General features: G+C 44.2%; 1 protein-coding gene across 7 annotated transcripts in view; it reads left to right on the forward strand.

Annotated features, from left to right (window-relative positions):
• LOC147309063 (rho GTPase-activating protein 23-like) overlaps positions 1 to 26780 on the forward strand; it is an 83191-nt gene that overhangs the window by 33687 nt on the left and 22724 nt on the right. For 5 of the 7 annotated variants that reach the window (XM_086272751.1, XM_086272750.1, XM_086272752.1 and 2 more), the window contains exons 2-7: positions 11217 to 11408; positions 12368 to 12398; positions 12910 to 13002; positions 21758 to 21836; positions 21935 to 21995; positions 22446 to 23859. In XM_086272751.1, the coding sequence (XP_086128877.1) occupies positions 11217 to 11408; positions 12368 to 12398; positions 12910 to 13002; positions 21758 to 21836; positions 21935 to 21995; positions 22446 to 23859 (1870 nt within the window). The remainder of the gene's footprint in view (positions 1 to 11216; positions 11409 to 12367; positions 12399 to 12909; positions 13003 to 21757; positions 21837 to 21934; positions 21996 to 22445; positions 23860 to 26780) is intronic. The other 2 variants (XM_086272753.1, XM_086272748.1) reach the window with 1 other exon arrangement.

A 26780-nucleotide genomic window follows, 5' to 3' on the forward strand; every position in this document is an offset into this window, starting at 1 on the left:
GTTGGCTCAAAAGAGCTCTGACTTTTTGTCAGCCTGGCTACAGTGCTGAAGACAAACCTGGGGTTGTTCTTATTTTCTTCAATCAGTGATGAATAGTAAGATATTCTGGCTTTGCGGAGGGCTTTCTTATAAAGCAGCAAACTATTTCTCCAGGCTAAATGATGATCCTCTAAATTTGTGACACGCCATTTCCTCTCCAGATTACGAGTCATCTGCTTTAGGGTACGTGTTTGAGAATTATACCACGGAGTCAGGTACTTCTGATTAGAGACCTTAGTTTTCACCGGAGCTACAGTATCCAGAGTCGTACGTAGTGAGGAGGTGAAATTATTAACAAGATGATCGACCTCTGTTGGAGTAGCGTTCAGATAGCTGCTCTGCTCTGTGTTGGTACAGGGCATTGAAGATGATAACAGTGGGTGGATTATATTCTTAAACTTAGTTACAGCGTTTTCAGAAAGACATCTACTTTGATAAAGTCTACTCTCCACCGCTGTGTAATTAATTATTGTAAATGTAAATGTTATCAGGAAATGATCAGACAGGAGAGGGTTTTCAGGAAACACTGTTAAATGTTCAGTTTCTATGCCATATGTTAAAACAAGATCTAGAGTGTGATTAAAGTGGTGGGTGGGTTCTTTTACATTTTGAGAGAAACCAATTGAGTCTAATAACAGATTAAATGCCATGTTGAGGCTGTCATTTTTAGCATCATGATGTTAAAATCACCCACAATAATTATTTTATCTGAGCTCAGAACTAAATTAGATATAAAGTCTGAGAAATCAGACAGAAACTCTGTGTAAGGCCCAGGTGGACGATAGATGATAACAAGTAAGACTGGTTTCTGAGTTTCACAGCTGGGGTGGACGAGGCTAAGCATCAGGCTTTCAAATGAATTAAAAGTCTGTCTTGGTCTTTCATTAATTAATAGACTGGTGTGAAAAATTGCTGCCACACCGCCTCCTCGGCCTGTGCTTCGAGATTTCTGGTAGTTAGAATGACTCAGGGGTGTTGATTCATTTAAACTAACATAATCATCCTGCTGCAACCAGGTTTCTGTAAGGCAGAGTAAATCAATTTGTTGATCAATTATTAAGTCATGTACTAACAGAGACTTGGAGGAGAGAGACCTAATATTTAATAATCCACATTTCACTGTTTTACTCTTTGGTTCAGATGTGGATACTGTATTGTTCTTTCTTTGTAATTGTTTATGTTTAAGTTGTTTGTTGCTGGTTCTTAGTTTGTTTTTTGTCTTTTTGGAAGCTGACACAGTCTCTATGGAGATGGGTTTTTGGGGGGGTAGCAGGAGGAGAGAAGCTGCAGAAAGGCGTGTAAGACTGCAACTCTGCTTCCTGGTCCCAACTCTGGATAGTCATATTTTGGGGGGTTTAATAATGGATGTCCCCATGTACACACCTGACCTCTACCCACTATGCCTGCAACAATGCCCCGGGTCGAATAATCGGGCTCCTTTTTATCTTAAAGGCCTCATAGTACCGTGTCACCCTAATAGAGTACTTCACTCTCAGACCCCAGGTCAGTGGTATTTAAAAGTAGAATGGGAGGCAGAGCCTTCAGCCTCCCATTCAGCCCATCTTCTGTGAAACCAGCTACCAGTTTGGTTTCAGCAGACAGACACCCTCTCTCCTTTTGAGATTAGGCTTAAGACTTTCCTTTTTGGCAAAGCACATAGTTCGGGTTGGATCAGGTGACCCTTAGTTATAATGCAATTGGTCTACGCTGCTGGGGGCGTCCCATGATGCAGCGAGTGTTTCTTCATTCACCTTTTTCACTCACTATGTGTTTATACATCACTCTAAGTTTATCCTTAGTTATTATTAATCTCTGGCTCTCTTCGACCACCTGTCTTTGTCCTGTATTCCTACCCTAACCCCCAACTGGTTTCAGCAGATGGCCATTCCTCCCTGAGCTTGGTTCTGCTGGAAGTTGCTTCCTGTTAGAAGGGAGTTTTTCCTTTCCACTGTCAACAAAGCAATTGATCATAAGGGTTCATATGATTGTTGGGTAGGTTCTACCTTACAATGTAAAGAATCTCGAGGTGACTGTTCAAATTGCTATATCTGCTCATTCACAGCTGTCCACTATCAGTTCCTGTCCCCTTCGAGGTCTTAGGCATGATTAGACAATGGCCACCAGCCACATTGGCCAGCCTCCCTTAAGCACTTCTCCCTGAACCCACTGCGGTAGAGCCACTACAGCAGGGCAAGAGCCGAACAGAGAGTGAATCGGCATCCCAGGAGGTAATAGCAAAGAGAGTTGACCGCCCACCTGATTGCCAGACAGTCTTTTTCTACTGTATTGTACCTGAATTTTTAATAAATAATAACCAGCTAGCCCCAAGAACCTCACCTCCTTTTTGGTCTTGGGACATGGGTAGGATGCAATAGCTGCTGTTTCGTCTGTCTGGGGGTACAGCTGCACCGTATGCAGACGCAGGATTAGGACTCTCTCTGTGCATTTCAGGCATCTTTGTGGAATAAAACTCTGATTTCTTTCAGAATTTTATTCAGATGCTGGTCCGAATAGACTTCACCGTAACTCATACAGCTCCTTTATAGTACAAGACATGAACAATGTGCCCTGGTCAGTCAGTATTTCTTTGGGGATGCTGAATGACCTGAAACAGCACCTGCATGACACTCTTTGCAAAAATATTTTTCAGCAGCACTGGTTCGAGATAGCACATTGCATAATCCACCAGAACTAATACAAAGTGATATCCTTGTGCACTCTGGTGAAATGGCCCAATGAGGTTCATGCCAAACAGGACCTCCATCAGCAGGTTATAACGAGCCGATTGCACCGGCCACAACAGACTCAGCATTATTCAACAGCTATTAAAATACCCAAGCAACCACAGAAAATAGGAGAAGCTCTGACCCTTTCTGTAGAGTGGTGTTTTTAGACCAGTACAGTTTATTGTCAGTATGTACTGTCAGGTATTTATAGCCCTCCACAATGTCCACATTGAGCCCCTAGATTGAAAGTCACTGGTTGTCTGGTCCAAAATCAAAGTGCACAATCAATTCCTTGGTCTTTGTCACGTTGAGTTGCAGATGACTCTGCTTGCACCACTTGACAAAGGAGTCCACCACAGCCCAGTACCCTATCTGATAACCCTTACTGATGCATCCAACCACCACACAGTCATAAGAAAATTTCTGAAGCTGGCAGGTCTCTGTAGCCGAGTGGCTGAAGTCCATGATGTAGAGCAGGGGCCTCGAACTCCAGGCCTTGAGGGCCGGTGTCCTGTTGGCTTTAGATCTCACCCTGGGTCAACACACCTGAATCATTTTTTTTTTTTTTTTTTTTTTTTAAATGACATCAGAAACAGCAGTATGCGACATTACGTGATGGCAGAGCTTCAGTTCATCCTTTGTCATTTTTTTTTTCTTTTTTTTTTTTTTTTAATAAATAGGACAGGGGGAATGAATGAGAGAAAGAAAGAAAACCAAAGGGGAGAAGAGACGGTGAGAAGGGGGGGGAAGAGAGAGAGAGAAAAAAAAAAAAAGAACTCCTGGGTCACCTGTATGGAGAAAAAAAAAAAACAAACAAAAAAAACAAACAGAGGAGACAGCAAACAACAAAGAGCAACATAATAATAGAGAAAACAAAGCACCATCACAATAAACTAGCTAGCCATAGATATCAATATTTACTAAATAATAAACGATATTGTGCAGCACGCAAGATAGACAGCGCACAGTGTGCTTTGAGGTAGCAGCCAAGAAAGCTTTAGTCCGCGTCTGTGAATACCCATGTGTGCATACCTGTGTGGATCAGCATGCTTGCATTCCAAAGGTTTCTCCATGTAATGATCTGCTAGGGAGTGTGGGGGGGCCACAGCCCCGTCCTCCAGGGTGTGAAGCGGGTATGGAGGAGATCAAAACTCCAGACATCCAGAGGCCCCCAGAACACAAGAGACCATGGAAGACCAACAGAGGGGCAGCCGCGCCACTATTCCAGTAAGAGCTGAGGAGAGTCCCAGATGAGGGCTCGCCCAGCAGCCGCGGAGCAGAAGTCAGGGGGAGTTGCAGTGACGCGCCCGTGAGCTCCGCCGGCCCCCAGCTGCGCCTGAGTGACCGAGCCCCAGGCCGAGAGGCCGGGGGCACCCCACCTCCAAAGGGGGCCCGAGCGAGCCCCAGGCCCCAGGCCCCGACAAGCGGCCGCCAAGGAGTGAGCCGGTGTGTACCCGGACGCCCACCCCCAGACACAAAGAACCACCAACACACCGACACCTGAGGGAGTCCGCCACCGGCAGGGGAAGTGGTGGTGGGTGGAGATAGGCCTCCAAACCTTGGAGGGCCTGAGGTGTCCCCAGAGAGGTGGCGTCTGATACCCAACCTGACATATAGACACAGACATACAGGCACACACAGACACAAACATCCATTCCCACCCTCATGCTCTCATATGCACTCACTCCACACTCAACCAACGTGGAGACAGACATAAAGAGACGCTGTACACACAATCACACTCCCCAAGCGTACTCTACAAACCGGGTCTAGGTACCCTTGCCCCTGGAGGGGGGAATTGCACCCAGACCCAGGTGGTGTTACCCTTTTCCCTGCGGTGGGGAGAGGCAGACCACCCCGACTCCGCAGCAGCAGGGAGGCCCCACACCCCAGACCGCAGTCGGACGGCCAACTCCTCCTACTAGCCCTCCCGCTCCAGCAGGCCGCAGAGAATGGGGGTGGGAGAAGACTCCAAACCTCCCTCCACCCGCTCATTGTAGTGTTGATGCATATGTGTTCTAAGGTGCAATTAAAACCCAGGAGGGCATGGAGCTACCTGCCAAGGAGCAGCAGGTAAGCGCATAGTCCCTCCTGCTAGCCCTCAATGACTAAGTGTATTTAAAATTGAGAGGTGGGCAACGACGTCAGGGGTGGGGTGTACACCCTGATGGTAAATTGGACTCCGTGATTGTGCCCACCCCCAAGATCCTATATGTATGTGTAATGAGAGTGTGAATCAAATGATTAGTTCATTACCAGGCCTCTGGAGAACTTCAAGACATGTTGAGGAGGTAATTTAGCCATTTAGATCAGCTGTGTTGGATCAAGGACACATCTAAACCCTGAAGGACACTGGCCCTCGAGGCCTGGAGTTCGAGGCCCATGGTGTAGAGGGTGAATAACAAAGGGGAAAAGACGTCCTTTGTGGTCCCTTGGTATTTCTGATCACCTTGTCAGAGACACAATGCTGAAGACGCATATATTGTGGTGTTCCTTGTCAGGTAATCAATAATCCAGGACACTAGACAGGCATCCATCTCATCGCTGTCAGCTTATCACCCAGGAGGGTCCGCCTTATGGCATTAAATGCACTGGAAGTTGAAAAACATTACCCTCACAGTGCTCACTGGCCTATCCAGAATGGCATAGAAGTGACTGAGCAGGTAGATGATGGCGCTCTCAACTCCGAGGTGGCACTGGTAAGCGAACTGATGATCCTGATGTGAGGATAAGAGCTGATTGAGGATAAGGCTTTCCAGGGTCTTCATGACGTGGGAAGTCAGCGCCAGAGGTCTGTAATCCTGGTGGCCACTGGGATGGGTGTCTTTAGTACAGGAATGAGGGCATGATGTGTTCACAGCACTGGGACCCTCTGCAATCACAGGCTCATCGTGAAGAGTTTATCAAAGATTCCACAAAGCTGAGCGCACAGGGCTTTAGGATGCAGGGATTCATCACGTCTGGTCCAGCAGACTTGCCTGAGTGGAGTCTTCTCAGTTTTCTCTGAACATGGTTGTGAGTGAAAGTGACAGGTGGGGGGTGGGGCGTCAAGGACTTTCACAGGAGGCTATGGTGTAAAGTGGAGAGAAAGTGAGAGAGAGTGGCATTGGCTCTGTCTTCACCACACTCTGCCCCTCTGCTATTGAATGGCCTGAATCCAGTGACTTCCACCCATTCCACTTCCAACCATGCCCCCGGATGAACCAGGGTTTGGTGAACCTGGATCTGCATACATTTTGAGTCCAGCATAGCCTAAAATTTACCCCATTGTCACCTTACCAGAGTACTGTGCTTCTCTACTGGACCAGGGGAACGTGTCGGAGGGCCAGCATCACAGAACACCTGTCACAGCTCCATGAGAGGGCATTCTCGGCCAATGTGTCCCGCCTGCTCGCACCTCCAGCACTGCTGATGGGCAGGGCCCAGTGACTGTAACCACTGGGACCTGCGGAGAGACAGCATATGAAAAAGGATTAGACAAGAAACATGATGAGACATGATCGATCCTCCGTAGCAGCCAACCAAGTTGGGGATGTCCCTGCCACACTGCCAGGGTCAGCCAGACTTGGCCAGGATCATGACAACTTCGAGGCTCATCGGTCAGTGACTTTTGAGCCCCTCCACAAACTGTTCGAGGACAGTTATATTTAGCAGCCGAGCATTTCCTGGCGTGGGACCATACAGTAGCCAGTGGCTACAGCATCGTACAACCACCTGGCGTAGGTGAAGGGCTGACTTCATAGTCAACATTCCCTCCTTGCCGTGTGACGACAAAGGTCCTTGCCACTTGAAAAGTCATTTTGAGCTGGATGAAAGGAGAAATGCTAGTACTTTATCTCGGAAAAAATTGTCTGAGCCTTGTCCCTGTGTTGTACAGGCGCTGCTGACATTCTTCCATACTAACCTCCCCAACATGTGTAGCTTTTCACTCAGGTCCAGAATGTATAAAATGTTATTCTTGCCTGGGCTTGGACCGCCCTCTCAGTTTTCTTGAATTAGGTTCAACACCTCCAACATCTTCTCATAGGGAGAAAAGCCCAAAATTGCCATGACATTCATGGCCATGATGAGTGTATGGAAACTTCTGACCACAACTGTAGGTTACCAATGACCTGGTGGGTGTTTAAAGGCCAGTTAAGGAACACAAGCTTGCACAACACAAGTAAGATCAGTCTTTATCACTGTTTCAGTGATAGGCACTAGTATTCACTCATCTGCCTTCACACATATGAGCTTGAGTGATCCCATTCTTAATGTGTAGAGTTTAGTGAGATGTTGGACCACCCTTTGCAGCGATGTTTATGGTACTTTTTTACTATTTTTCAAGAAGTGTATTTGTGAGGACAAACATTGATCTTGGATGAGAAGTCCTGGGTCACAGTCTCTGCTCTAATTCATTCCAGAGGTGTTTTGTTGGTTTGCAGACTGGACTCCATGTCTTTATGGACTTGCACTGGTGTGCAGTCATGTTGAAACAGGAAGGGACCATCACCAAACTGTTCCCACAAAGTTGAGAGCCTGAAATTGTCAAAAATGTTTTGCTATGCTGAAGCGCTAAGAGTTCCTTTCACTGAAACTAAGGGACAAACCTAACTTGTGAAAATAAATTATTATATGTATTAATTGGATAGCCAGATAGGGAAGTGTGATTCGTCAATCCAGAGAATATGTGGCAACAACACTGTATCTGACGCTTTGCATTGCGTTTGGTGATGTAAGGCTTTGATGCAGCTGTTCGGCCATGGAAACCCACCACCCACCTCTTAATTTTTCCTTCCCACTGTCGGAAAACTGCTTGCTAATAGGGGGTCATATGATTGTTGGGTTTTTCTCTGTATCTGTTATTGTACGATCTACTGTACAATATAAAGCGCCTTGAGGCGACTGTTGTTGTGATTTGGCGCTATATAAATAAAATTGAATTGAATTAAATTAAATTGAATTGAATTAATGGGTGAGTTGCTGTCATTCCCAACTTGAAATATTTATTATCAAGGGAATTTCACAATTAGACTTGTTGCACAGGTGGCAGATCCTGAGAGCTCAGTGAATTCCACAAATGTTTGTAGAAGCAGTTTACACAGGTGCTTTGTTTTATACACCTGTGGCTAATGTTCCCTCTAATTTTTCATATGTCTGAGCGAACACACAAACTCCCTGAGCGGACACTTGGACCACTGTGAGCAACAGCAGACGTGGTCACGCCAGCATCGAATCCATCCAAGTCACGTGGTTTATTAAAATAGTCAAATTACAGCATTTACATTTATGTTAGACTACTTTTAATTAAGTGCTTTATCCCACTTACAATGAAAATTTAAAAAAAATCTTGTTCATGACCTTTGTAGTATGTTAACACTATTGGAAGTAAAAATAACTTGAACTCCAACAACTTCTTTTTTTTTTTATAAAGCTCTGACTTGTATTATGAGTCTGAGTCTGTGGTCTGGGAGAGAGTCCTGTAACTCTCTGTCTGCAAAATACAGTATATAATGACCAAGTAACTGAGTTATGCAAACAACAAAGTTTTTTGCAGCTGTTTACCTAAAAATGCAGCCAAGGCGGTTTTTAAAATAAACATTTCAAACTATTTACAGAACAATCAGCTGTTCTGCATCAAATCTGATGCCACACAAATTATTTGTGCCACTCCAAAAAATAATTTCTGTCCACTATGAGATAAAGGAGTGAACAGCCTGATACCTGCAGGCCTGACAACAGGAGATGTATCACTCCTGTAACACCTGTAACATTCAGCAGTCGCCTCATTGTTCTGACACACACAACAAAACTATTGACCACACTACACACTAACTACACACTAACTACACAAGATTTGTGCTCACATCTCAAAACACCGCCACGTTCCCCCTTCCTAAACAACTAAATGCCATGTTGCCATATCAACATGGCATTGGTCGACATGGTACATTCTTCGACCAATAGGAAAGGCTGGGGGAGGGAGGCTGTTTTTGCTCACAGGCGGAGAGTGCTTTCCTTTCCTTTGCTGTTTCTTCTTCCAGTAAATATAATCAACAATAGTATTCAGGAAGAAAAACAAACATTGCAGATATTTTTATCATAACTCTGGTTTTACGTGGCCGCTCAACACAATTTAAAAACTGGTATAAAGTCCACACTTTGTCCGTCAGTTGTTCCGTCTGTCCTGCTCACATCTCCAATGGTTGTACACGTTGTCATTAACGTGGCTTCACTCCACATCAGCCGCTTTGCTCGCTAAAACACCAGTGTCGGCACATAAGGACGCTGTCATAGCCTGTCAACGACGTGGATTAGCTGCGTATATACGAATGTGAATCGCATTATTGGCTGGACTATGGGATAAGGTGGCATCGTTCTAATCCTATACAGGAGCAGCCAGTCACTGACTCACACTGCAAAACAGGATTGTTAAAGTATTAATTTTAATTTCAATTCAGGTTAGATTTTTTTTTTTTTTTTTTTTTTTGTGCGCAATGCAGATTTTCTGTGCGCATAATGCGCACGCGCGCAGCTTAGAGGGAACATTACCTGTGGCCAATGGAAGTGATTGGAATTACTTAAATTCAGTCTTTTAGATGGGTGATTTTTTTTGTCCATCTGTGAACAAGTTCCAGTGCAATTGCTTTGCTTAGATCACTCAAAGACTTTTGACCATTTGTACTACTCTGCAGGTTCACTATGGACCTAAAACGTGTGCAGGTAACAAACTTCAGCTTCTGCATCAAACTGAGCCATTGAATATTCATGTTGATAATCATGGCCACCAACAAGAGCTGTGTCTCCACTACAACCCAGTAATAATCAGGAGTTTTAGTGTTAAAGTTTACAGGTTCATAGCATACCTTACACCTATTCTCGGATTCCTTCACTGACTTCCAGTGAGATAAATAATAATAATAATAATAATAATAATGGATACTTTATTGATCCCCATGGGGAAATTACTTGTTTTTCTCTGCATTTGACCCATTCACTCAGTGAAGCAGTGGGCAGCCCACTAAACAGGCGCCCGGGGAGCAGTGTGTAGGGACGGTACCTTGCTCAGGGGTACCTCAGGGTAGCCGTTAAGTGGATTCGAACCGCCGACCTTCCGATCATGGGGCGACCACTTTACCTACTGAGCTATCAGTGATAGGCCCCTGCTAAGCAGCAGAACGTCTGAGACCTTCACTGCAGCCAGCCTCTCTGATCCTCTAACCAGGGCTTTTCTTACTGTCCCTCACTCTAATTTTACAATCAGAGGAGATCAGTTACCAGCTTGCCTGACTCTGTTATTTGTTTAAAATGACTGCTGAAACCCAATTTTCAGCAGTTCTTAACCTTTCCTTAATCTTTTCCCTTTTATTTTTGGTCATAGTTTGCAACTGTATGCGTGTTTGAACATGTTTACTTAACTTCTGTATGTGGCTTTTTTTAAAACTGTGAAGTGCTTTTGTGTTTAAAAGTGCTATACAAATAAAGTTATTATTGTTGTTGTTGTTGTTGTTGTTCTGTCATGGCAGAGTTCTGAAAGGCTGTGAACAATGGAAAGCCCTGAGCAGAAACTACCTGCTCAGTGCTGTAGAGTGTGCTAGTGTTGCATTGCTTTTAAAGTATGCATATAAAAGTTATTACATTCCAGTTCTTATATGAAACTAAATAAAATCGCCATCTAATAGCCATCACCATCACTGTCTTCTGTGAAAAATTTCCATGTGACCTTTCCAATGTGTTTAGCAGTAAATGGAAATCATTGGTAATCACCTAAACGTATCTCTACATTCAGTTACACTTTCTGCCAAATAGACGTTGCATCAGATGATGTGCTATGCTCTCACTCATTTCCCCAAACCTAACAATCAAATGATGATGTGTATTTTACCTTTAGTGGCCAGGCATGTTTACATGCAGGATATCCTTATGAACTTTAAACATCATGTAGTACACATAGTGCATCGCCTGCTTGAACTGATTTGATGTTGGGCTACAGTCCTGGAGAAATGTAGAATGTAAAACGTAAAACCGTTCACCTTCTGAACCCTTTACCTCCTTTGTCAGTTGTTTATCTTATTTTCCAGATGTGTGTTTACAAGCCCTGATATGTTCCTGTTGTTTAAAGACTTATTTATAGGTATATATTTTTAACTCTTCCATTGTTGGCAGGAAGTAAAAAGTGGAATCATATGTGAGGTCACTGGTAAAGTTTCTTTGTTAAAAATATGATGCATCCTGCAATTGGTTGGATTTTATAATGGTCAGATCAGGCAGTGTCCTCAGTTACTGAACCACCCGCATCCACCAACTCACGCTTCCTTAAATGTGTTCAACTCTGTGGCCTGAAAATGATACTTGTGATAAACATCACTTCAAAGTTCACACAGTAACATTTCATCCGTCTTGATTTCCTTTTGAGAGAAAAAGAGAAGCCAATGTTTACTGATCTAAACATTTATTCCATCTCCTCTATAGGCTAAAGAGAAGAGAGATGGCATATTGTCATCCAATGAGAACAGGTGTCGGCCACTATCATCAAGCGAGGTGGAGGGCGTATTGTGGCATGGCCCACGGACAATTTTTCTGCAGAAGAACTCACAGGGATTTGGCTTTACTCTGCGACATTTTATTGTCTACCCACCAAAGTCCTTCCTCAATAACCTTAAGGTAAAATACTGCTTTCATGCACTTGAACTTTGAACTTTTCTTGTATTTGAAATCTGCATTACATTAACTCTCTGAGGTCTAAGCCATATTTTGAAAAATGGCAAAACTGACTTGTTATTAATAAAATGTGAATATATTTTGATGTATGTTAGAATTGTTATTAAAACCAACACTCCGTATTCTGATTGCCTAGGGTTATTTAGGATTGGGGTTTCCTGACAGTAATTTGAGCTCACAGGGTCAATCGAATTTTGTTAAATAAAACTTTGGTAACTTATGAGGTGTGGAACAACTATTGAACATTCTGGTAAGACTACCTATGTTATTCTAGCACATTTAGCAACTTCTCTTGCACTGATTGTTTTCTGGAATCAAAACTAAACTTAAAAAGTCTGAATCTGAATAACTCAACCCCATATACCTATATCATATATCATATTTGTTTTGGGATTTTTTTTTAGCTTATTAGGACTAGTGACATTCTCTTAGCTACTAACAGACATCATTAATATCATGTTAATGATGTCATTTGGTAAGTGGCAAAAGGGGAGTGAGGAGTTGTCCTAAAATACTAAATCAGTGTTTATTATTATTATCATCATTATTATTATTATCATTATTATTATTATTAGTAGTAGTAGTAGTAGTAGTAGTAGTAATTTATTTAGAACATTTTTTATTGTTTAGCCATTTTTGTGTGGTGTAGCAGCAGGGCTCAGTGTATTTACATAGGGCTTTAGGTGCCAAGGTCAAGAATCAAATAATTCAGCATAGTATCAAAAGCCCGACGTGGACCAATTAGACCACCAATCCAACTGACAGAAAGCAGCATGTTAATGTGTGAGTGTGTTTATGGGAAACTCAGGCAGAATGCCATGGAGGCAGAGAAGCAGCAGCCAGACCTGGAGCAGTGCCCTGTGGTCTTTCTTATCTTAACACCTGCCCTGTTTCTTTCACAGGATGAAGAGAATGGAAATGGAAATGAAAAAGGTAGGTGTTTGCTGTTTCTGCTAACTTAATCAACCCCCCATTTTTTCCAAATGTTTACACATTTACAGGGGGTCGGATTTATATAATGAATCACATCAATATTACTTCTAAGTGTCTCAACATGTCCTTGGGCCCCTATTGTGTTATGTTTTGTAATGTGGTAAATGTACTGGATCTTATATAGCGCTTTAGTACTATCCCAGAGCACTCAAAGCGCTTTATACAGCATGCCTCATTCACCCATTCATAGAAGTTGCAACATTGTATTTCTCTGCTTAAGTGCAACATTCACACACATGTGATCCATTAGAGAGCAACTAGGGGTTAATGTCTTGCCCAAGGATACTTGACATGCAGACTGGGGCAGCCAAGGATCAAATCACCAACCTTCCAATTATTAGGAGACCAGCTCCCCAAACAACAAACAATGAGGATACGGGTTTATTTTGTTTGTTTTTACATTTACTTAGATCTGATATAACACTGTGGGCTTTAATGGTACTTTAACCAGGTTGCCAGAGGTCTTGGTTGGAGCCAATGGACACGATCTTCGTGAAGAGTGTGAAAGAAAATGGTCCTGCCCAACAAGCTGGACTGTGTACAGGTAGGAAACATGCATCTTCACAACATGAATTACACACTTCATTCTGTGGTTAAAAATGTGAAATTTCCAGCTACCTAAAAACAGACGGTAACAGCTTTGGTTAGAGGCATTATGTTTTTGGATTGTCCAATCTAATATAAATGTATTTTGCCAGAAATGCCGGAATCTCAGGTTAAAGCTCACAAAACTATTTCAACAACCACCAAGCAGCTAAAACAGCAAATGATTAAAGAGCAGGTAATGGATTCGGCAAAAACATGTAAACACAAAGCGCAACCCAACAGCACATACGCAGACATGCCGCTGGGACATCTCGCAGATTCTGAAGCTGCAGGTTTCGTCACTCTCCGACCAAAATTCACTGAACCAGCAGCAGAAGAACATCGTCATCAGTCCATCACACTTCCTGTACAGCTCTCTCTCTCAGTTTATTTCAAGACTAGTTTACCATCAAAAATCTCTGTTTCCTCCATTATGTGCTTGGTTATTACCCTCAAATTTCTGCTATTCAAAGGATACTTGCTGTACGGAAGAAATTTGAGCTTTTACAAATTATACCTAATTATAAAACTCTTAGCTGTGTCTCTAATAAAACCTTTGTACCTTAGTTCTGCTTCACTTCAGCAGCATCAGGTAATGTTCATATGCACAATATACTGCAGAATATTTTTAAGGTTATTTGCTATAAAAAGACAGGGCAGGAAAATCTCCTTCATGTTTTTCTGTGTTTTATCGTCAGTTACTTTGAGACAAAGACCTCTGATGAAGTCTCATGAGCATCAGCTTTGTTGCTTACATAGATATAAAATTATGGATATGTACTGATAAATAATCATAATTATAATATTTCTAACTGTTTGAGTCAAAATTGAAGTGAATTGAATTGAACTGAATTGAATCGAATCGGGACAATGTGAATCAGAATTTAATCAGTCAATCAAATCAGTGACGATACCCAGCCCTAATTACAACATCTTAATTAGGGATGGGTATTGATAAGATTTTCACGATTCCGATTCCATTTTCGATTCTGTTTAACGATTCGATTCTTTATCGATTCTCTTATCGATTCTTTTTTTTTTTTTTTTTTTTTTTTTTTAAAGGAGAACACTAAGGGTTAGGGGCAACTTTTTTATATCTTCTCTTTGAACAAGGTAGAAATTTAGGAGTAACATGGCCTTACAAACCCAACAGTGAGATCTTAAGAGATCCTTAAGAGATCCAGCCTACGGCTCTTCAATGGGGTGTCACAGGGTCCCCAGGGAAAAAAATTGTAAATGTAAAATAATAAAATAAATATTCGTCTGTAGCAATAACAAAGTATAACATAAATTATTCTGTAGCAACTACACAAGAATATCCAGTAATGTCCCTGCCTACAATTAAACACATTCACTTACTGAAAATCGGGGGCATCTGCTGTGGCAAATGGGTGCAAGCCTTTGACCACAAACTGAGTCTCTGCTCGGTGACATTCGTCTATCCTGGCCTGAAAGGAGACGCTACCGGTAGACTGCAGCGAGAACTGCCAGCATCTGAGCCAGACTCTGTCTCATCATGGTCACCTAAATGCACAGTAATGGTTTTGTAATAAGGCAGATCGCGCTAACATAATATGCACTGTTAGTTTATTATTTACCTGCCGCATTAACGGGAGAGGACGTGCAAACGTTACCGCTGCTGCTGGGTTGAGATTCACGAGTCCGGAGCGGAATTAAAAACATGACATTCATTTAAGGTCATCACGTGTTTTGTCAGCAAATGCTTTTGCATATTCGTAGTGTTTCCTCCCTTAAATGAATGAATGAATAAATCGATAAGGGAATCGTTTGCAAAAATGGCAAACAATTCCAAGGAATTGAAACAGTGGGAACCGGTTCTCAACAAGAACCGGTTTTTGATACCCATCCCTAATCTTAATACAGCCAGCCAAAATATGCGATAATAGCCCACCACTAGCTTTGACAATAGAATGAAGTACACGATCATTAGCCTATAAAACTATTCAGATCTATTCTCAGTAACGATCTGAATAGTTGTTTAGTCTTGGACCTGTCTGGGGTCATACATGTCAACATGGATAAAATTTACTGGCATAGTCATAAATCTTATTAAAAGATTATGGTATAATCTAAAACTGAATTATTATAATAACATATAACAATGTAATTTTATGACAGATTCACACCTATATGTGTATGTTATCATATCATGTATATGTTAATTTTGTATTTGGAACAATGTCAAGAACAGAAAGAAAGAGAACTACAGTGTCCAAAGATGTGCAGTCAGTGATATTAGGTCAATTCCTGAGTCTAAATTACAAATAGGTGTGAATGTGAATGGTTGTCATTCTTCCTATGTTAGCTCTGCAAATACTTGCAACCTGTCCAGGGTATACCCGCCTCTCACACTATGGCAGCTGGAATAGCCTGCAGTCCACTCATCAAACTGAATTGGATAAGTGGAAGAAAATGGATGAATGGACAGATTGAAATTTCTTGTCTTTACCTGTCTTCGCAATATAGAGTAGTAAGACTTAAAAAAGTTTGTTCAGAGACTAATAACACACTATCCATGAATAAATGGGTTCAAAAGTTACCAAATTTGGGTGGCTGTAGCTCAGGAGGCAAAGCAAGTCATCTACTGAGTGGAAGGCTGGTGTTTCAGTCCCTGCCTGCTCCAGTCTGCATGCCACATATTTTTAAGTTGCTTTTTGATATATCCATCTCTGTCACGGTCGATAGCAGGGACTCAAGCACAGAGCAGGTTGACGTTTCCAAACACAGTTTATTTATAACACCAGTGCAGAATATATACAGTGAGGGGGGAAATCCAGGGTTCCAAAGGTCCAAGGGGAAGCTCTCTCACACTCGTTCTCGTCTTCACGCCCAAATCACACACGTTTGCACAGCAGGATGGTCACAAGTCCGGGGAGGAAAACTATCACACAGGAGAGGGAAATTACTCACAAGTCACAAAACACTTAAGCAAAGATTCACAGGAGCTGAGAGGATCACTAACGTGTCTCACACAATCATCCAGCGACGAGAGGATCTGCGTCCCAGCCTCAAATAGTGGACAGGTAATGACAGCTAATCACGAACAGGTGTGTGGGCCAAGGGCGGGAGCCCGCAGTGAGCTCCGCCCAGGCAGAGAGAGGGAGAGGGAGAGAAAGAATACAAAACACATGTAGCCTTGCGGGGCCGGCTGGGCAGACACGGGGACCATGACAGTACCCCACCCCTCAACGGGAGCCTCCCGACGACCCACCAGGCTTACCTGGATGCCTGCGATGGAAGTCCCGAAGCATATCCTTATCCAGGATAGCCGCCCGAGGCACCCAGGAACGTTCCTCTAGCCGGTAGCCCTCCCAATCCACCAGGTACTGAAAACCTCTACCCCGGCGTCAGGAGTCCATGATGCGGATGATATTGTAAACCAGCTGGCCATCCACGAGCCGGGGGTGGTGGCGGGGGCCTGTAAGGAGGGCACAACGGGCTGGAGGGCACAATGGGCTGGAGAGCACCGGCTTGACCTGGGACACATGACAGACATTATGAATCCACATGTTGCGCGGCAGTTTGAGACAGACAGACACAGGATTGACAATGGCGTCTATGGGAAAAGGACCAATAAACTGGGGTGACAGTTTCTTGGATTCGGTCCGTAATGGCACAAAACCAGTAGACAGCCATACCTGTTGTCCGACGGTCAGCGAGAGCCTTGTTCCGTTCTGCTGTGCGGAGTAGAGCGGCCCGAGTCGCATGCCAGGCACGGCAGCACCTACGGAGGTGAGCCTGCACAGAGGGAATGGTGTGCTCACCTTCGATCGCTGGCAGCAAAGGCAGCTGGTAACCCAGGGACGCTTCAAAAGGAGACTTGCCCGTGGCGGTAGAGATGTGGCTGTTGTGTGCGTATTCAATCCACGGAAGCTGTTCACTCCAGGTTGATTGGTTATGTGAGGCGACACAGCGGAGGGCAGCTTCAAGCTCCTGGTTGGCCCGCTCCAATTGTCCGTTACTCTGTGGATGGAATCCGGAAGAAAGACTGACCTTGGCCCCCAGCGTGGAGCAGAACTCCCTCCATACTCGGGATGTAAACTGCGGCCCTCTGTCCGAGATGACGTCCTCAGGGATCCCATGGAACCTGAACGCATGGGAGGTGAGGAGCCGAGCCGTCTCCAGGGTAGTGGGGCGCTTCAGGAGGGCAACGAAGTGTGCAGCCTTAGAGAAATGGTCAACAATGGTAAGTATTGTGGTGTTACCTGCAGAGGTCGGCAGACCCGTGATGAAATCCAGAGAGATGTGCGACCATGGATGGGCCAGTGTGGGAAGAGGCTGAAGAAGACCCGGTGGAGGACGGCTGGAAAGTTTGTTCTGGGCACACGTTGAACAGGCTGATACATACTCCCGGGCATCCTTAGCCATGGTGGGCCACCAAAAGTAGCGTCGGAGGAAGGATATGGTGCGGAGGACCCCCGGATGGCACGAAAAACTGGTGGTGTGAGCCCACTGGATAATTTGAGGGCGGACGGCTAAAGGAACGAAGAGGCGGCCGGGCGGCCCGGTTCCCGGATCTGGTTCGGTTTCTTGCGTCTTCTGGATTATTGACTCGATCTCCCAAGAAACAGCTCCAATCACACAGGTGGCCGGGAGAACGGGTCCGGGGTCCGATTCCTCCCCCGTGACGGAGAACTGCCGGGACAGGGCATCTGGCTTCACATTTCGTGACCCTGGCCTGTAGGTGATGGTAAAGTCAAAACGAGTAAAGCACAGCGCCCACCTGGCTTGCCGGGAATTGAGACATCTGGCCGAGTGAAGGTATTCCAGATTTTTGTGATCCGTCCATATGACGAACGGCTGCGCTGCTCCCTCCAACCAATGTCTCCACTCCTCCAGAGCAAGCTTGATGGCCAGGAGCTCCCGGTCCCCGATGTCATTGTTACATTCTGCGGGAGAAAGACAGCAAGAATAGAAGGCACGGGGTGAAGCTTACCGTCCTCCTGTTGGGACAGGACTGCCCCCACCACGGAGTCCGATGCGTCCACTTCCACAACGAACTGCCATGTGAGGTCCGGTTGCCAGAGAATCGGTGCAGTGGTGAATCTCTCTTTGAGCAGGGTCAAGGCTTGCTGAGCGGCAGAATCCCACTGAAAAGGAACTTTCGGAGAGGTGAGTTTAGTGAGAGGGAGAGCGATTCTGTTGAAATCACGGATGAATTGTCTGTGGAAGTTTGCGAATCCCAAAAAGCGTTGCAGTTGCCGGCGATTTGGAGGTGTGGGCCACTCCACCACCGCTCGCACCTTCTCCGGGTCAATCCTTAAGTTCCCCCTCTTGATGATATAGCCCAGAAAAGCCACCGAGGTCACGTGGAACTCGCACTACTCCCACTTCACAAAGAGCCAGTTTTCCAAGAGGCGTTGCAGGACCTGCCTCACGTGAACTTGGTGCTCCGTGAGTGTCTTAGAAAAGATCAGAATGTCATCCAAGTACACAAAAACACAGCAGTTAACAAAATCACGAAGCACATCATTAACCATTGCTTGAAACACAGGAGCATTGATCAGACCAAAAGGCATCACGAGATACTCAAAGAGGCCCAAGTGTGTATTGAATGCAGTCTTCCACTCATCCCCCTCCCTGATGCGCACCAGATGGTAAGCGTTGCGGAGGTCTAGTTTGGTAAAGACAGTCATGCCCTGAAGCAGCTCAAAAGCAGAGGAAAGCAACGGCAAAGAATACTTGTTCTTTACAGTGATCTGGTTATGGCCCCAATAGTCAATACATGGGCACAGCAACTTATCCTTCTTGTCCACAAAAAAATACCAGCCACAACAGGGGAAGAGGAGGGGCGAATCAACCCCGCTGCAAGCGACTCCGTGATGTAATGTTCCATAGCATCTCTCTCAGGCTGGGAGAGGCTGTACAGTCGGCTAGACAGCAACGGGACTCCGGGAAGGAGATCGAAAGCGCAATCGTACGGGCGGTGGGGGGGAAGGGACTGCGCACAATCTTTACAAAACACATCCTGCAAATCATGATAAACCCACGGAACCGCTGAGAGGTCTGGGGAGCCGAGCGGTGAGTTAGTGGGCGGAAGTGGGACGGGTGGAGTGGCTGCCCGGAGGCAGTTCATGTGACAATTCACACTCCATCCCATTATGTCACCTTTTTCCCAGTCAATGTGCGGGTTGTGGAGTACAAGCCAGGGGTGATCCAGCACTAGTGGGGTGAGTGGCGCTGTAAACGAAAAAAAAACAAATCCTCTCCGTGTGATTGCACGAGAGGGAAAATGAAAGAGGTTCGGAAACGTGTGTGTGCACTCTGGTGTGCGCATACTCGGTCATCCACCCAAATACACAGGGTCATAAGAGCATCTAGGGAGGAAGGCAGTTCACGAAGCATCAGTTCATTTTTTATCCCATCATTAATATTAGCAAGTAATGCACTTTTAAGAGCCTCTTTCCCCCATTTCGTCTGCTCAGCCAAAGTAGAAAAATCAATAGAAAAATCGGCCATGCTCCGCTTACCTTGTTTGAGCGCGAGTAAGTGTTGGCCAGCGACGGCTGGATTCCCTGTCAAACACACTTTTAAACTTATCGAGAAAATCAGAAAAAGTGATTTCAGGGTTAACGTGAAGCACAGCTTGTGCCCAGGTCAGAGCACGATCCTGGAGCAACTGGACAATAAGCGATTTTCGCACCATCATTAGAAAAGGCTTGCGGCTGCTGGCGAAACTGAAGGGCACATTGAGTGAGGAAACCAGCGCACTTATCAATCTCTCCAGTGAAAGTTCTCGGTGTAGGAAGAAATCTGTCAGATTGAACGGGTGTAGGAGCAGGTGATGTAGCACTTACTGCTGGAGCTGGCGCCTTCTGAGCGGCGGCGGGTGGAGTTGCCGGCAGAGGTGTTCGCTGGGCCACAGCCTGCGTGAGGTTTGTGAGCTCTCCCCGAATGTGAATAAACATTTGTTCATGTCGCTCCAGCATCGCTGCCAGTGTGGCAAGAGTGGGGGTCGAGGTTGCCGAATCTGCTGAGTCCATTTTCTTGGCTGGATGATTCTGTCACGGTCGACAGCAGGGACTCAAGCGCAGAGCAGGTTGACGTTTCCAAACACAGTTTATTTATAACACCAGTGCAGAATATATACAGTGAGGGGGGAAATCCAGGGTTCCAAAGGTCCAAGGGGAAGCTCTCTCACACTCGTTCTCGTCTTCACGCCCAAACTCACACACGTTTGCACAGCAGGAAGGTCACAGGTCCGGGGAGGAAAACTATCACACAGGAGAGGGAAATTTCTCACAAGTCACAAAACACTTAAGCAAAGATTCACAGGAGCTGAGAGGATCACTAACGTGTCTCGCACAATCATCCAGCGACGAGAGGACGCAGATCCCTATTTGAGGCTGGGATCTGCGTCCCAGCCTCAAATAGTGGACAGGTAATGACAGCTAATCGCGAACAGGTGTGTGGGCCAAGGGCGGGAGCCCGCAGTGAGCTCCGCTCAGGCAGAGAGGATTGAGGGAGAGGGAGAGAAAGAATACAAAACACATGTAGACATGCGGGGCCGGCTGGGCAGACACGGGGACCATGACAATCTCTGTGTGAAATATAGATAGAAAGCACTTAATCATAGAAATATAGTTTTTGTATGAATGGGTGAGTGAGGCATCTTGGATAGAGTGCTTTGAGTGCTCAGGTAGAAGGCAGCAAAGCGCTATATATAAGAACCAATAGATTTACCTATTTGATGCAAATAAATGTAGTCTAAAGCCCTTTGAGTGGTTAGTAAGACTAGAGGAGTGCTATATACACACTACTATATAGCACTCCTCAGGTGTGGGATTAGAGCTCGGGGTAGCTCCCCAACTGGGTCTAGAGAGTATTTTAAATTCAGGGAATTTAAAATAGAAAGTAGCTCGTCCACAGAAGGACTGGTAGCTCCCCTTACGATAAGGGTTCAGATCGCGCGAACAGGTGTGAAATGTGTGTGTTTAGTTTGTTTGTTTGTTTGCTTGTTTTAATCAATTTTAAATCATGCTTTTTATTTGTTTTTGTTTCTAATGTCTCTGTAAAGCACTTTGAATCACCTTGTTGTTGAATTGTGCTATACAAATAAATTTGCCTTGCCTTGCCTTGCCTTGCCTTACTAAGACATTTGCCAAGTGCCACTGTTCAACTGATTGCTAACGTAAAAACAACAACACAGCACATAGGCATGCAGATACGGCCAAGACCATTAGCTGAAATTTGAACGGCTGACAATCAGAAACTGTTCCCACACAACAACTAGAGAGTTTAATGCCAATGTTTGAAAAAGTGGTGAATGGCTAGACTGGGTTGAGATGTTAGGACTGCAGTAACTCAAATAAACACTCGTTAAAACAAGGTATGCAAAAGAGCATCTCGAAATGCGCAAAACCTTGAAGCAGATGTACTACAGCAGCAGAAGACCACACTGTGCACCATTCCTGTCAGCTACAAACAGGGAGTTGATGCTTTGGCATGAGCTCACCATAACTGGACGACAGAAGATTGCAACAATGTTGCCTGATCTGAGAATTTTGCTTAAACAACATGAAAGCAACGATCTATCCTGCCTCATGTTAATGGTTCAGCCTGCTGGTGGTCTAATAGTGTGGGAGATATTTTCTGGGAACACTTTAGGTCCTTTAGTAACCCAACCACACACCCTGTGCATGCAACTTTTTTTTCCTTTCCTCTCTTAGTGTGTGTGCCTTTGTGTCTTCCAGGGGACAGACTGGTGAAGGTGAATGGGCAGAGCATTCTGGGGAAAACCTACTCTCAGGTTATAGCACTCATCCAAAACAGGTTGGAGATTTTTTTTTTTTACATCTCATTGATTACATCTAAATTCTTTATCAAGGATTAGACTCATTTTTATGGTATTATTTATTATTTTTTTGTAGTGAAAACATTCTGGAGCTCTCTATTATGCCAAAAGATGAGGATGTGTTGCAGTTGGTAAGTGTGAGTATAGTCTTTCTTTAATATTCTCTTCTTCTCTTCTTTTCCCTTGTGACTTGTGTAACCATCAGTGAGCTAGCCATCAGTGTAACAACAGGGGTTTAAATTTCTGCTTCAGTTCATTCAGAAACTGTTCAAATGTTTGTGCATGGACAGAAAGGACTTCATTATCAGCTGGCATGCACAGGTAACTGTGTAATTAATTAATTCTGTTAAAAGAGAAGGGGATGAGATAAAAATAGATCACCCAACAAAGAACCTGTTGAAAATGCTTTGAAGTTTTAAAAGCTGGGTTCCAATGTTGGTTGTACGGTAAAGATTTACAGACAAAAAGCCAGAAAAAGTGCTGCATAGTGCATCCTGACTGACTTTGCCCACTCTGCCCTCTTGCTGCCCCTGCTGTTCATCCTGTATTTCGATTTTACATTGTCTCCTCCCCCCTGCTGTCCTCAGGCATACTCCAAGGACGCCTACATGAAAGGCAATGAGCCATACTCAGGTAAAGCCCGAAACCTCCCAGAGCCACCACCTCCTTACTATCCGTCAAACAAGCCCAGCTCTACTTCCTCACAGACTAGCCGCAACATTTACAGCTCCCTTGACAACTGGCAGTGTCGAACCAGCCCTGTCACCCCACCATTAGACAACCGCCGCCCTGCTGCTTCTACTCCCCCCGAGTGTTGGTTTAGGAGTCCTGAGGATCCAAGCGTTCGATTTGCCCCATTGGGGGGACACCGCGGACGGTCCTCATCTGCCGTTACTGCACTGGACTTTCACTTTGTTAACCACAATGCAGCCATTGCTTCTGCAACTCTACCTCCACCTCGGAAAGCTCCTGCCCATGTTCATGTTGGCACCCTCTACCACCAGCAACTGTCAGACTATAGCCACATTCATGGCACAGAATGCATCTCACCCCAGTATCGCAGTATATCTCAGGATCATTTAGCTGAGCTGGGGTTGGGCTTAACAGTTACTCCCAAACCATCAGCTACTGCTGTGGCTTCTTTAGAGCAACGGAGAAGAGAAACCTTCCTGCATCACCAGGCAGCTGCTGCTGCCCACTATTCCTGTTGGTTCAGCAGCTGTGGTAGTTCATCAGGACCAGCAAAGAAGTCCTGTTCAGAGACCCTGCTGGCAGCCTATGCCGAATATGAGCACAACTACGGACGTTCTATGGAAACACTGGCCCAAGCCTCCGCTCTGGTCAGTCCACATTCTGAACAGACTTCACAAAGCTCCAACATGATAAAATTCAACATACAAAAAGACCTGAGAACCTCAGAACCTCAGCACCAAAGCACAGGAAAATCATCTATCACAACTGCTTCTACAGGGCCTCCCAGTGAGAGACAGTCAGGTCAGCAAGTAGCAGAGCCCCAGAAAAGGAGAGGAAGAGAGGAAGAGCAAGTGGGCTACAAAAGCTACAGCCCTACTTTTTCCCACAAAGCTGGTCATGTCTTTCAGCAAGCCCACTCCTTTAGAGAGCCTGGCTACAGCAGCCCTCACCTTGACTGGAGGCCTGCCACCAGAGACAGCCCTGCTGATACTGATGTAGGGTCCAAGTTCATTACCCCTCAGTCTGCATTAGAGGAGGAGATAATGGAGCTTGGGGAGCACCGAGAAGTCATCTCCCCTGTATCCGTGACTCAAGAGGTGGTCCTAAGGCAGAAGCTGCCTCCAGGTCGTCATACACCCATTCAGACTCTGCAACATTCGAACTACAACACACCTGTGGAGTCCACAGAGCTGCCTGGTTTGACACTCTGCACCTCTCCTGTTCCTGCAGAGACTATTCCCAACCGCAGGTCCAGCGGCAACCTGGCACAGAATGTATTTGATTCCTTATCCTCTATTCCCTTCATAGGTTAGTAACCTTTCCTCAAACTTGCATAGTTATACGGTGTCAGATTGTAACAAATTTAAAGGTTATAATGAATGCTTTTAAATTGGATATTTACAACAATGTTAAAAGTGCTATTTTATGTCATTATTCATTATTCTCAACATTTCTTGTCTAGTCTGCTGACAGATGGAGAGAAATAAAATATATCAAAGAGATCTTTAATATTTGATCCAAAACTAAAACTTGAGGGTTAGTTCACAAAACTTACAAAAAATGCCACTGAAGGCACAAATAATCTTTAAGATCCTGTCAGCTAGGCAAATAGCTCAGCAGCATTGTCTCAAAAGCACTGTGAGTGCCAGTCTTTTTACCATTTATCAAAATTATATCACAATATTTCAAGAAAAGTTGCAGTAAAAGTATTTTTGTCAATATAGTAAAAAAAACCAAAAAAACCAACAATGTTTCACTGACGTTTGCAGCATGGAGCACCAGGTCACATTTATATGTGTGAGTAAATGGTAAAATGGTAAATGGCCTGTATTTATATAGTGCTTTTCTAGTCCCTAAGGACCCCAAAGTGCTTTACATATCCAGTCATCCACACATTCACACACTGGTGATGGCAGCTACATTGTAGCCACAGCCACCCTGGGGCGCACTGACAGAGGCGAGGCTGCCGGACACTGGCGCCACCGGGCCCTCTGACCACCACCAGTAGGCAACGGGTGAAGTGTCTTGCCCAAGGACACAAAGACCGAGAATGTCCAAGCCAGGGCTCGAACCGGCAACCTTCCGATTACAAGACGAACTCCCAACTCTTGAGCCACGATAAATAAATACAGGGCATTTTTTCCACCCTTTTTTATTGAGTTACACACTGCCTAATCTATTTAACCATGGTGTCAGCAGCAGCAGTATTACACCTAGTGGCAAGGCATAAATCAAATGTAGGCCTAAAAATTATTTAGGTAGGTTTTTGTTTGTTTGTTTGGTTGGTTGGTTGGTTGGTTGGTTGGTTGTTCCCCCTGAAAAACGAAGTAAAAATATAAAATAACTGCTTTACAGTTAAATTCAATAATAAGTGAAGTAACTTAACCTCTTACCTTTTCAGGCTTTACAGGAGCCACAATATTGTCACATAATTGTCACAAAATTGAAACTGAAAAATGGTTTTTGTGATGTTAAATCATGGTCGAGCTTTTAACCAGCTGCCTAAAGCCCATCAGCATCAGTAGCTTTCATCCATCATCTGCTCTTCCTATCGTATGGAGTGCAACTAGCAAACACAAGAGTCGTGTTTACATTTAGGTTGCACATCACCAGCTGCTAGTATCTCCTCTTTCGGGGTCTAGTTTTACTCAACACTGTTTTTGTTTTACAACAATCCTCGATTCCACAGGTATCGTGGGACAACAGCAATGATATCACAATATCACATTTTTAAATGTGATATTTAAATAAATAATTTAAATTGTGTGAAGTCATTCTTCCGTGGATCTTGCCACGCTCCTGTGCATTATACCTGGCTCTGAAGATTGCATAGCCCTCCGGTGCTGTTGGCTCGTCTGGCTTCACAAGTTTGAAAAAACAAAGCGCTGACCAGTCCTGAATGCACTGCTGCATAGATGCGCTGTATCAGAGGTGCCGAATCATAACAGATGGTAACTTTGGCTGAAACAAGAAGACACAAAAAAACAACAGCTAAAAAGTAGGTCTGACTCTAAGCAATCTATGACGTTTGCAACAGACCACCATGTTAATTCAAAAAGGCCTCGCTTGCCTCAGTTAAGGTCGTGTTCATGACTCAACAATAAGAATTTAAAAAAAAAATAGCTTCCATGGGTGATTTTCCAGTTTTCCTACCTTACAGCCTACACAAAAAAATTGCCTGACCATAAACCATCTTAAACTGAACATACCTAATAATGAGGCTGAATTTGAACATTGTTTGCTGCTTAACTCAAATATACATTTTTTTTCTTTTTTTCTTTTTTACCAACAAATACTGTTTTAAGATCCTCCTGGCAGCAAACAAAAAAAGCCCAAACAAAATGTTGGAATCAGGAAAGTCTCCCTAATACCACGTTGTTTGTCAATATTGTCATGCATATAGATTCACTGGAACAAATAACATTTTATTATTAGCCATAGCAACTAGCTGCTACTTTGATGAAATTTAAAAGACAGCTAACATGGCTAGTGAATAATTGATAATTATTAAAAACCTATGTTTGCTGTGTGTGCTGACCAGGCTGACATTTAGTGATTCTATTTATGACTCACTGTTGTTACAACAGGAGCTTTACTGACCCATTAAGTGTTATTCAGTGATGCGCACATCAACTCCTGTTCATGAGTTCAGCTGCTACTCAGGGGAGGAGAGTGCCTGTCTGTCTGCAGCAGTGCTGTGTGATAAAGTGTGTCAGCTGGAAGAGGTGAAGACACTTTGTATCCATATTGTTGCAAATAATTATCTAATCCAGTAGTAATGGTCACTTTATTATTGTGTCACAAGTGTTTGTCACAATGTGTAACAAGTCTAGCTTCTTGTGAAAAATGTTTCTAGATTAGACTCTTAAGTAATGTTAAGAACGAGATAAATATCACAAAGTGCTTCACATCAAAAATGTTTAAAGAAACAAATCAAAACAAAAATTACACAAAAGCGAGCCTAAAAAGAGTTCTAGATGAGTTTCAGGTACATTTCACAAGACATCACTGAGTCCAGATCTCAGGCTCAGTAGGAGAGCAAGAAAAAAAAGTTACTGAACAGGTCATCTACTGCTTTCCAAAAGTGACTATACGTGACTATAATAGTAAGTTCCAGTTTTTTGTATTCAACTTCATGCTTCTTTATAGAAGAACATACTTTCTGTCTAATAAGATTGCACATCTAAAGCAGTGTTTTAGCATACGACCTTGTTAGCATGGCAGGCTAA

Source organism: Aulonocara sp. 'chitande type north' Nkhata Bay, linkage group LG18 (assembly GCF_057382095.1).
Source record: "Aulonocara sp. 'chitande type north' Nkhata Bay isolate Kocher_YH1m ecotype deep benthic linkage group LG18, A_spYH_male_GT1.1, whole genome shotgun sequence".
Classification (NCBI taxonomy): domain Eukaryota; kingdom Metazoa; phylum Chordata; class Actinopteri; order Cichliformes; family Cichlidae; genus Aulonocara; species Aulonocara sp. 'chitande type north' Nkhata Bay.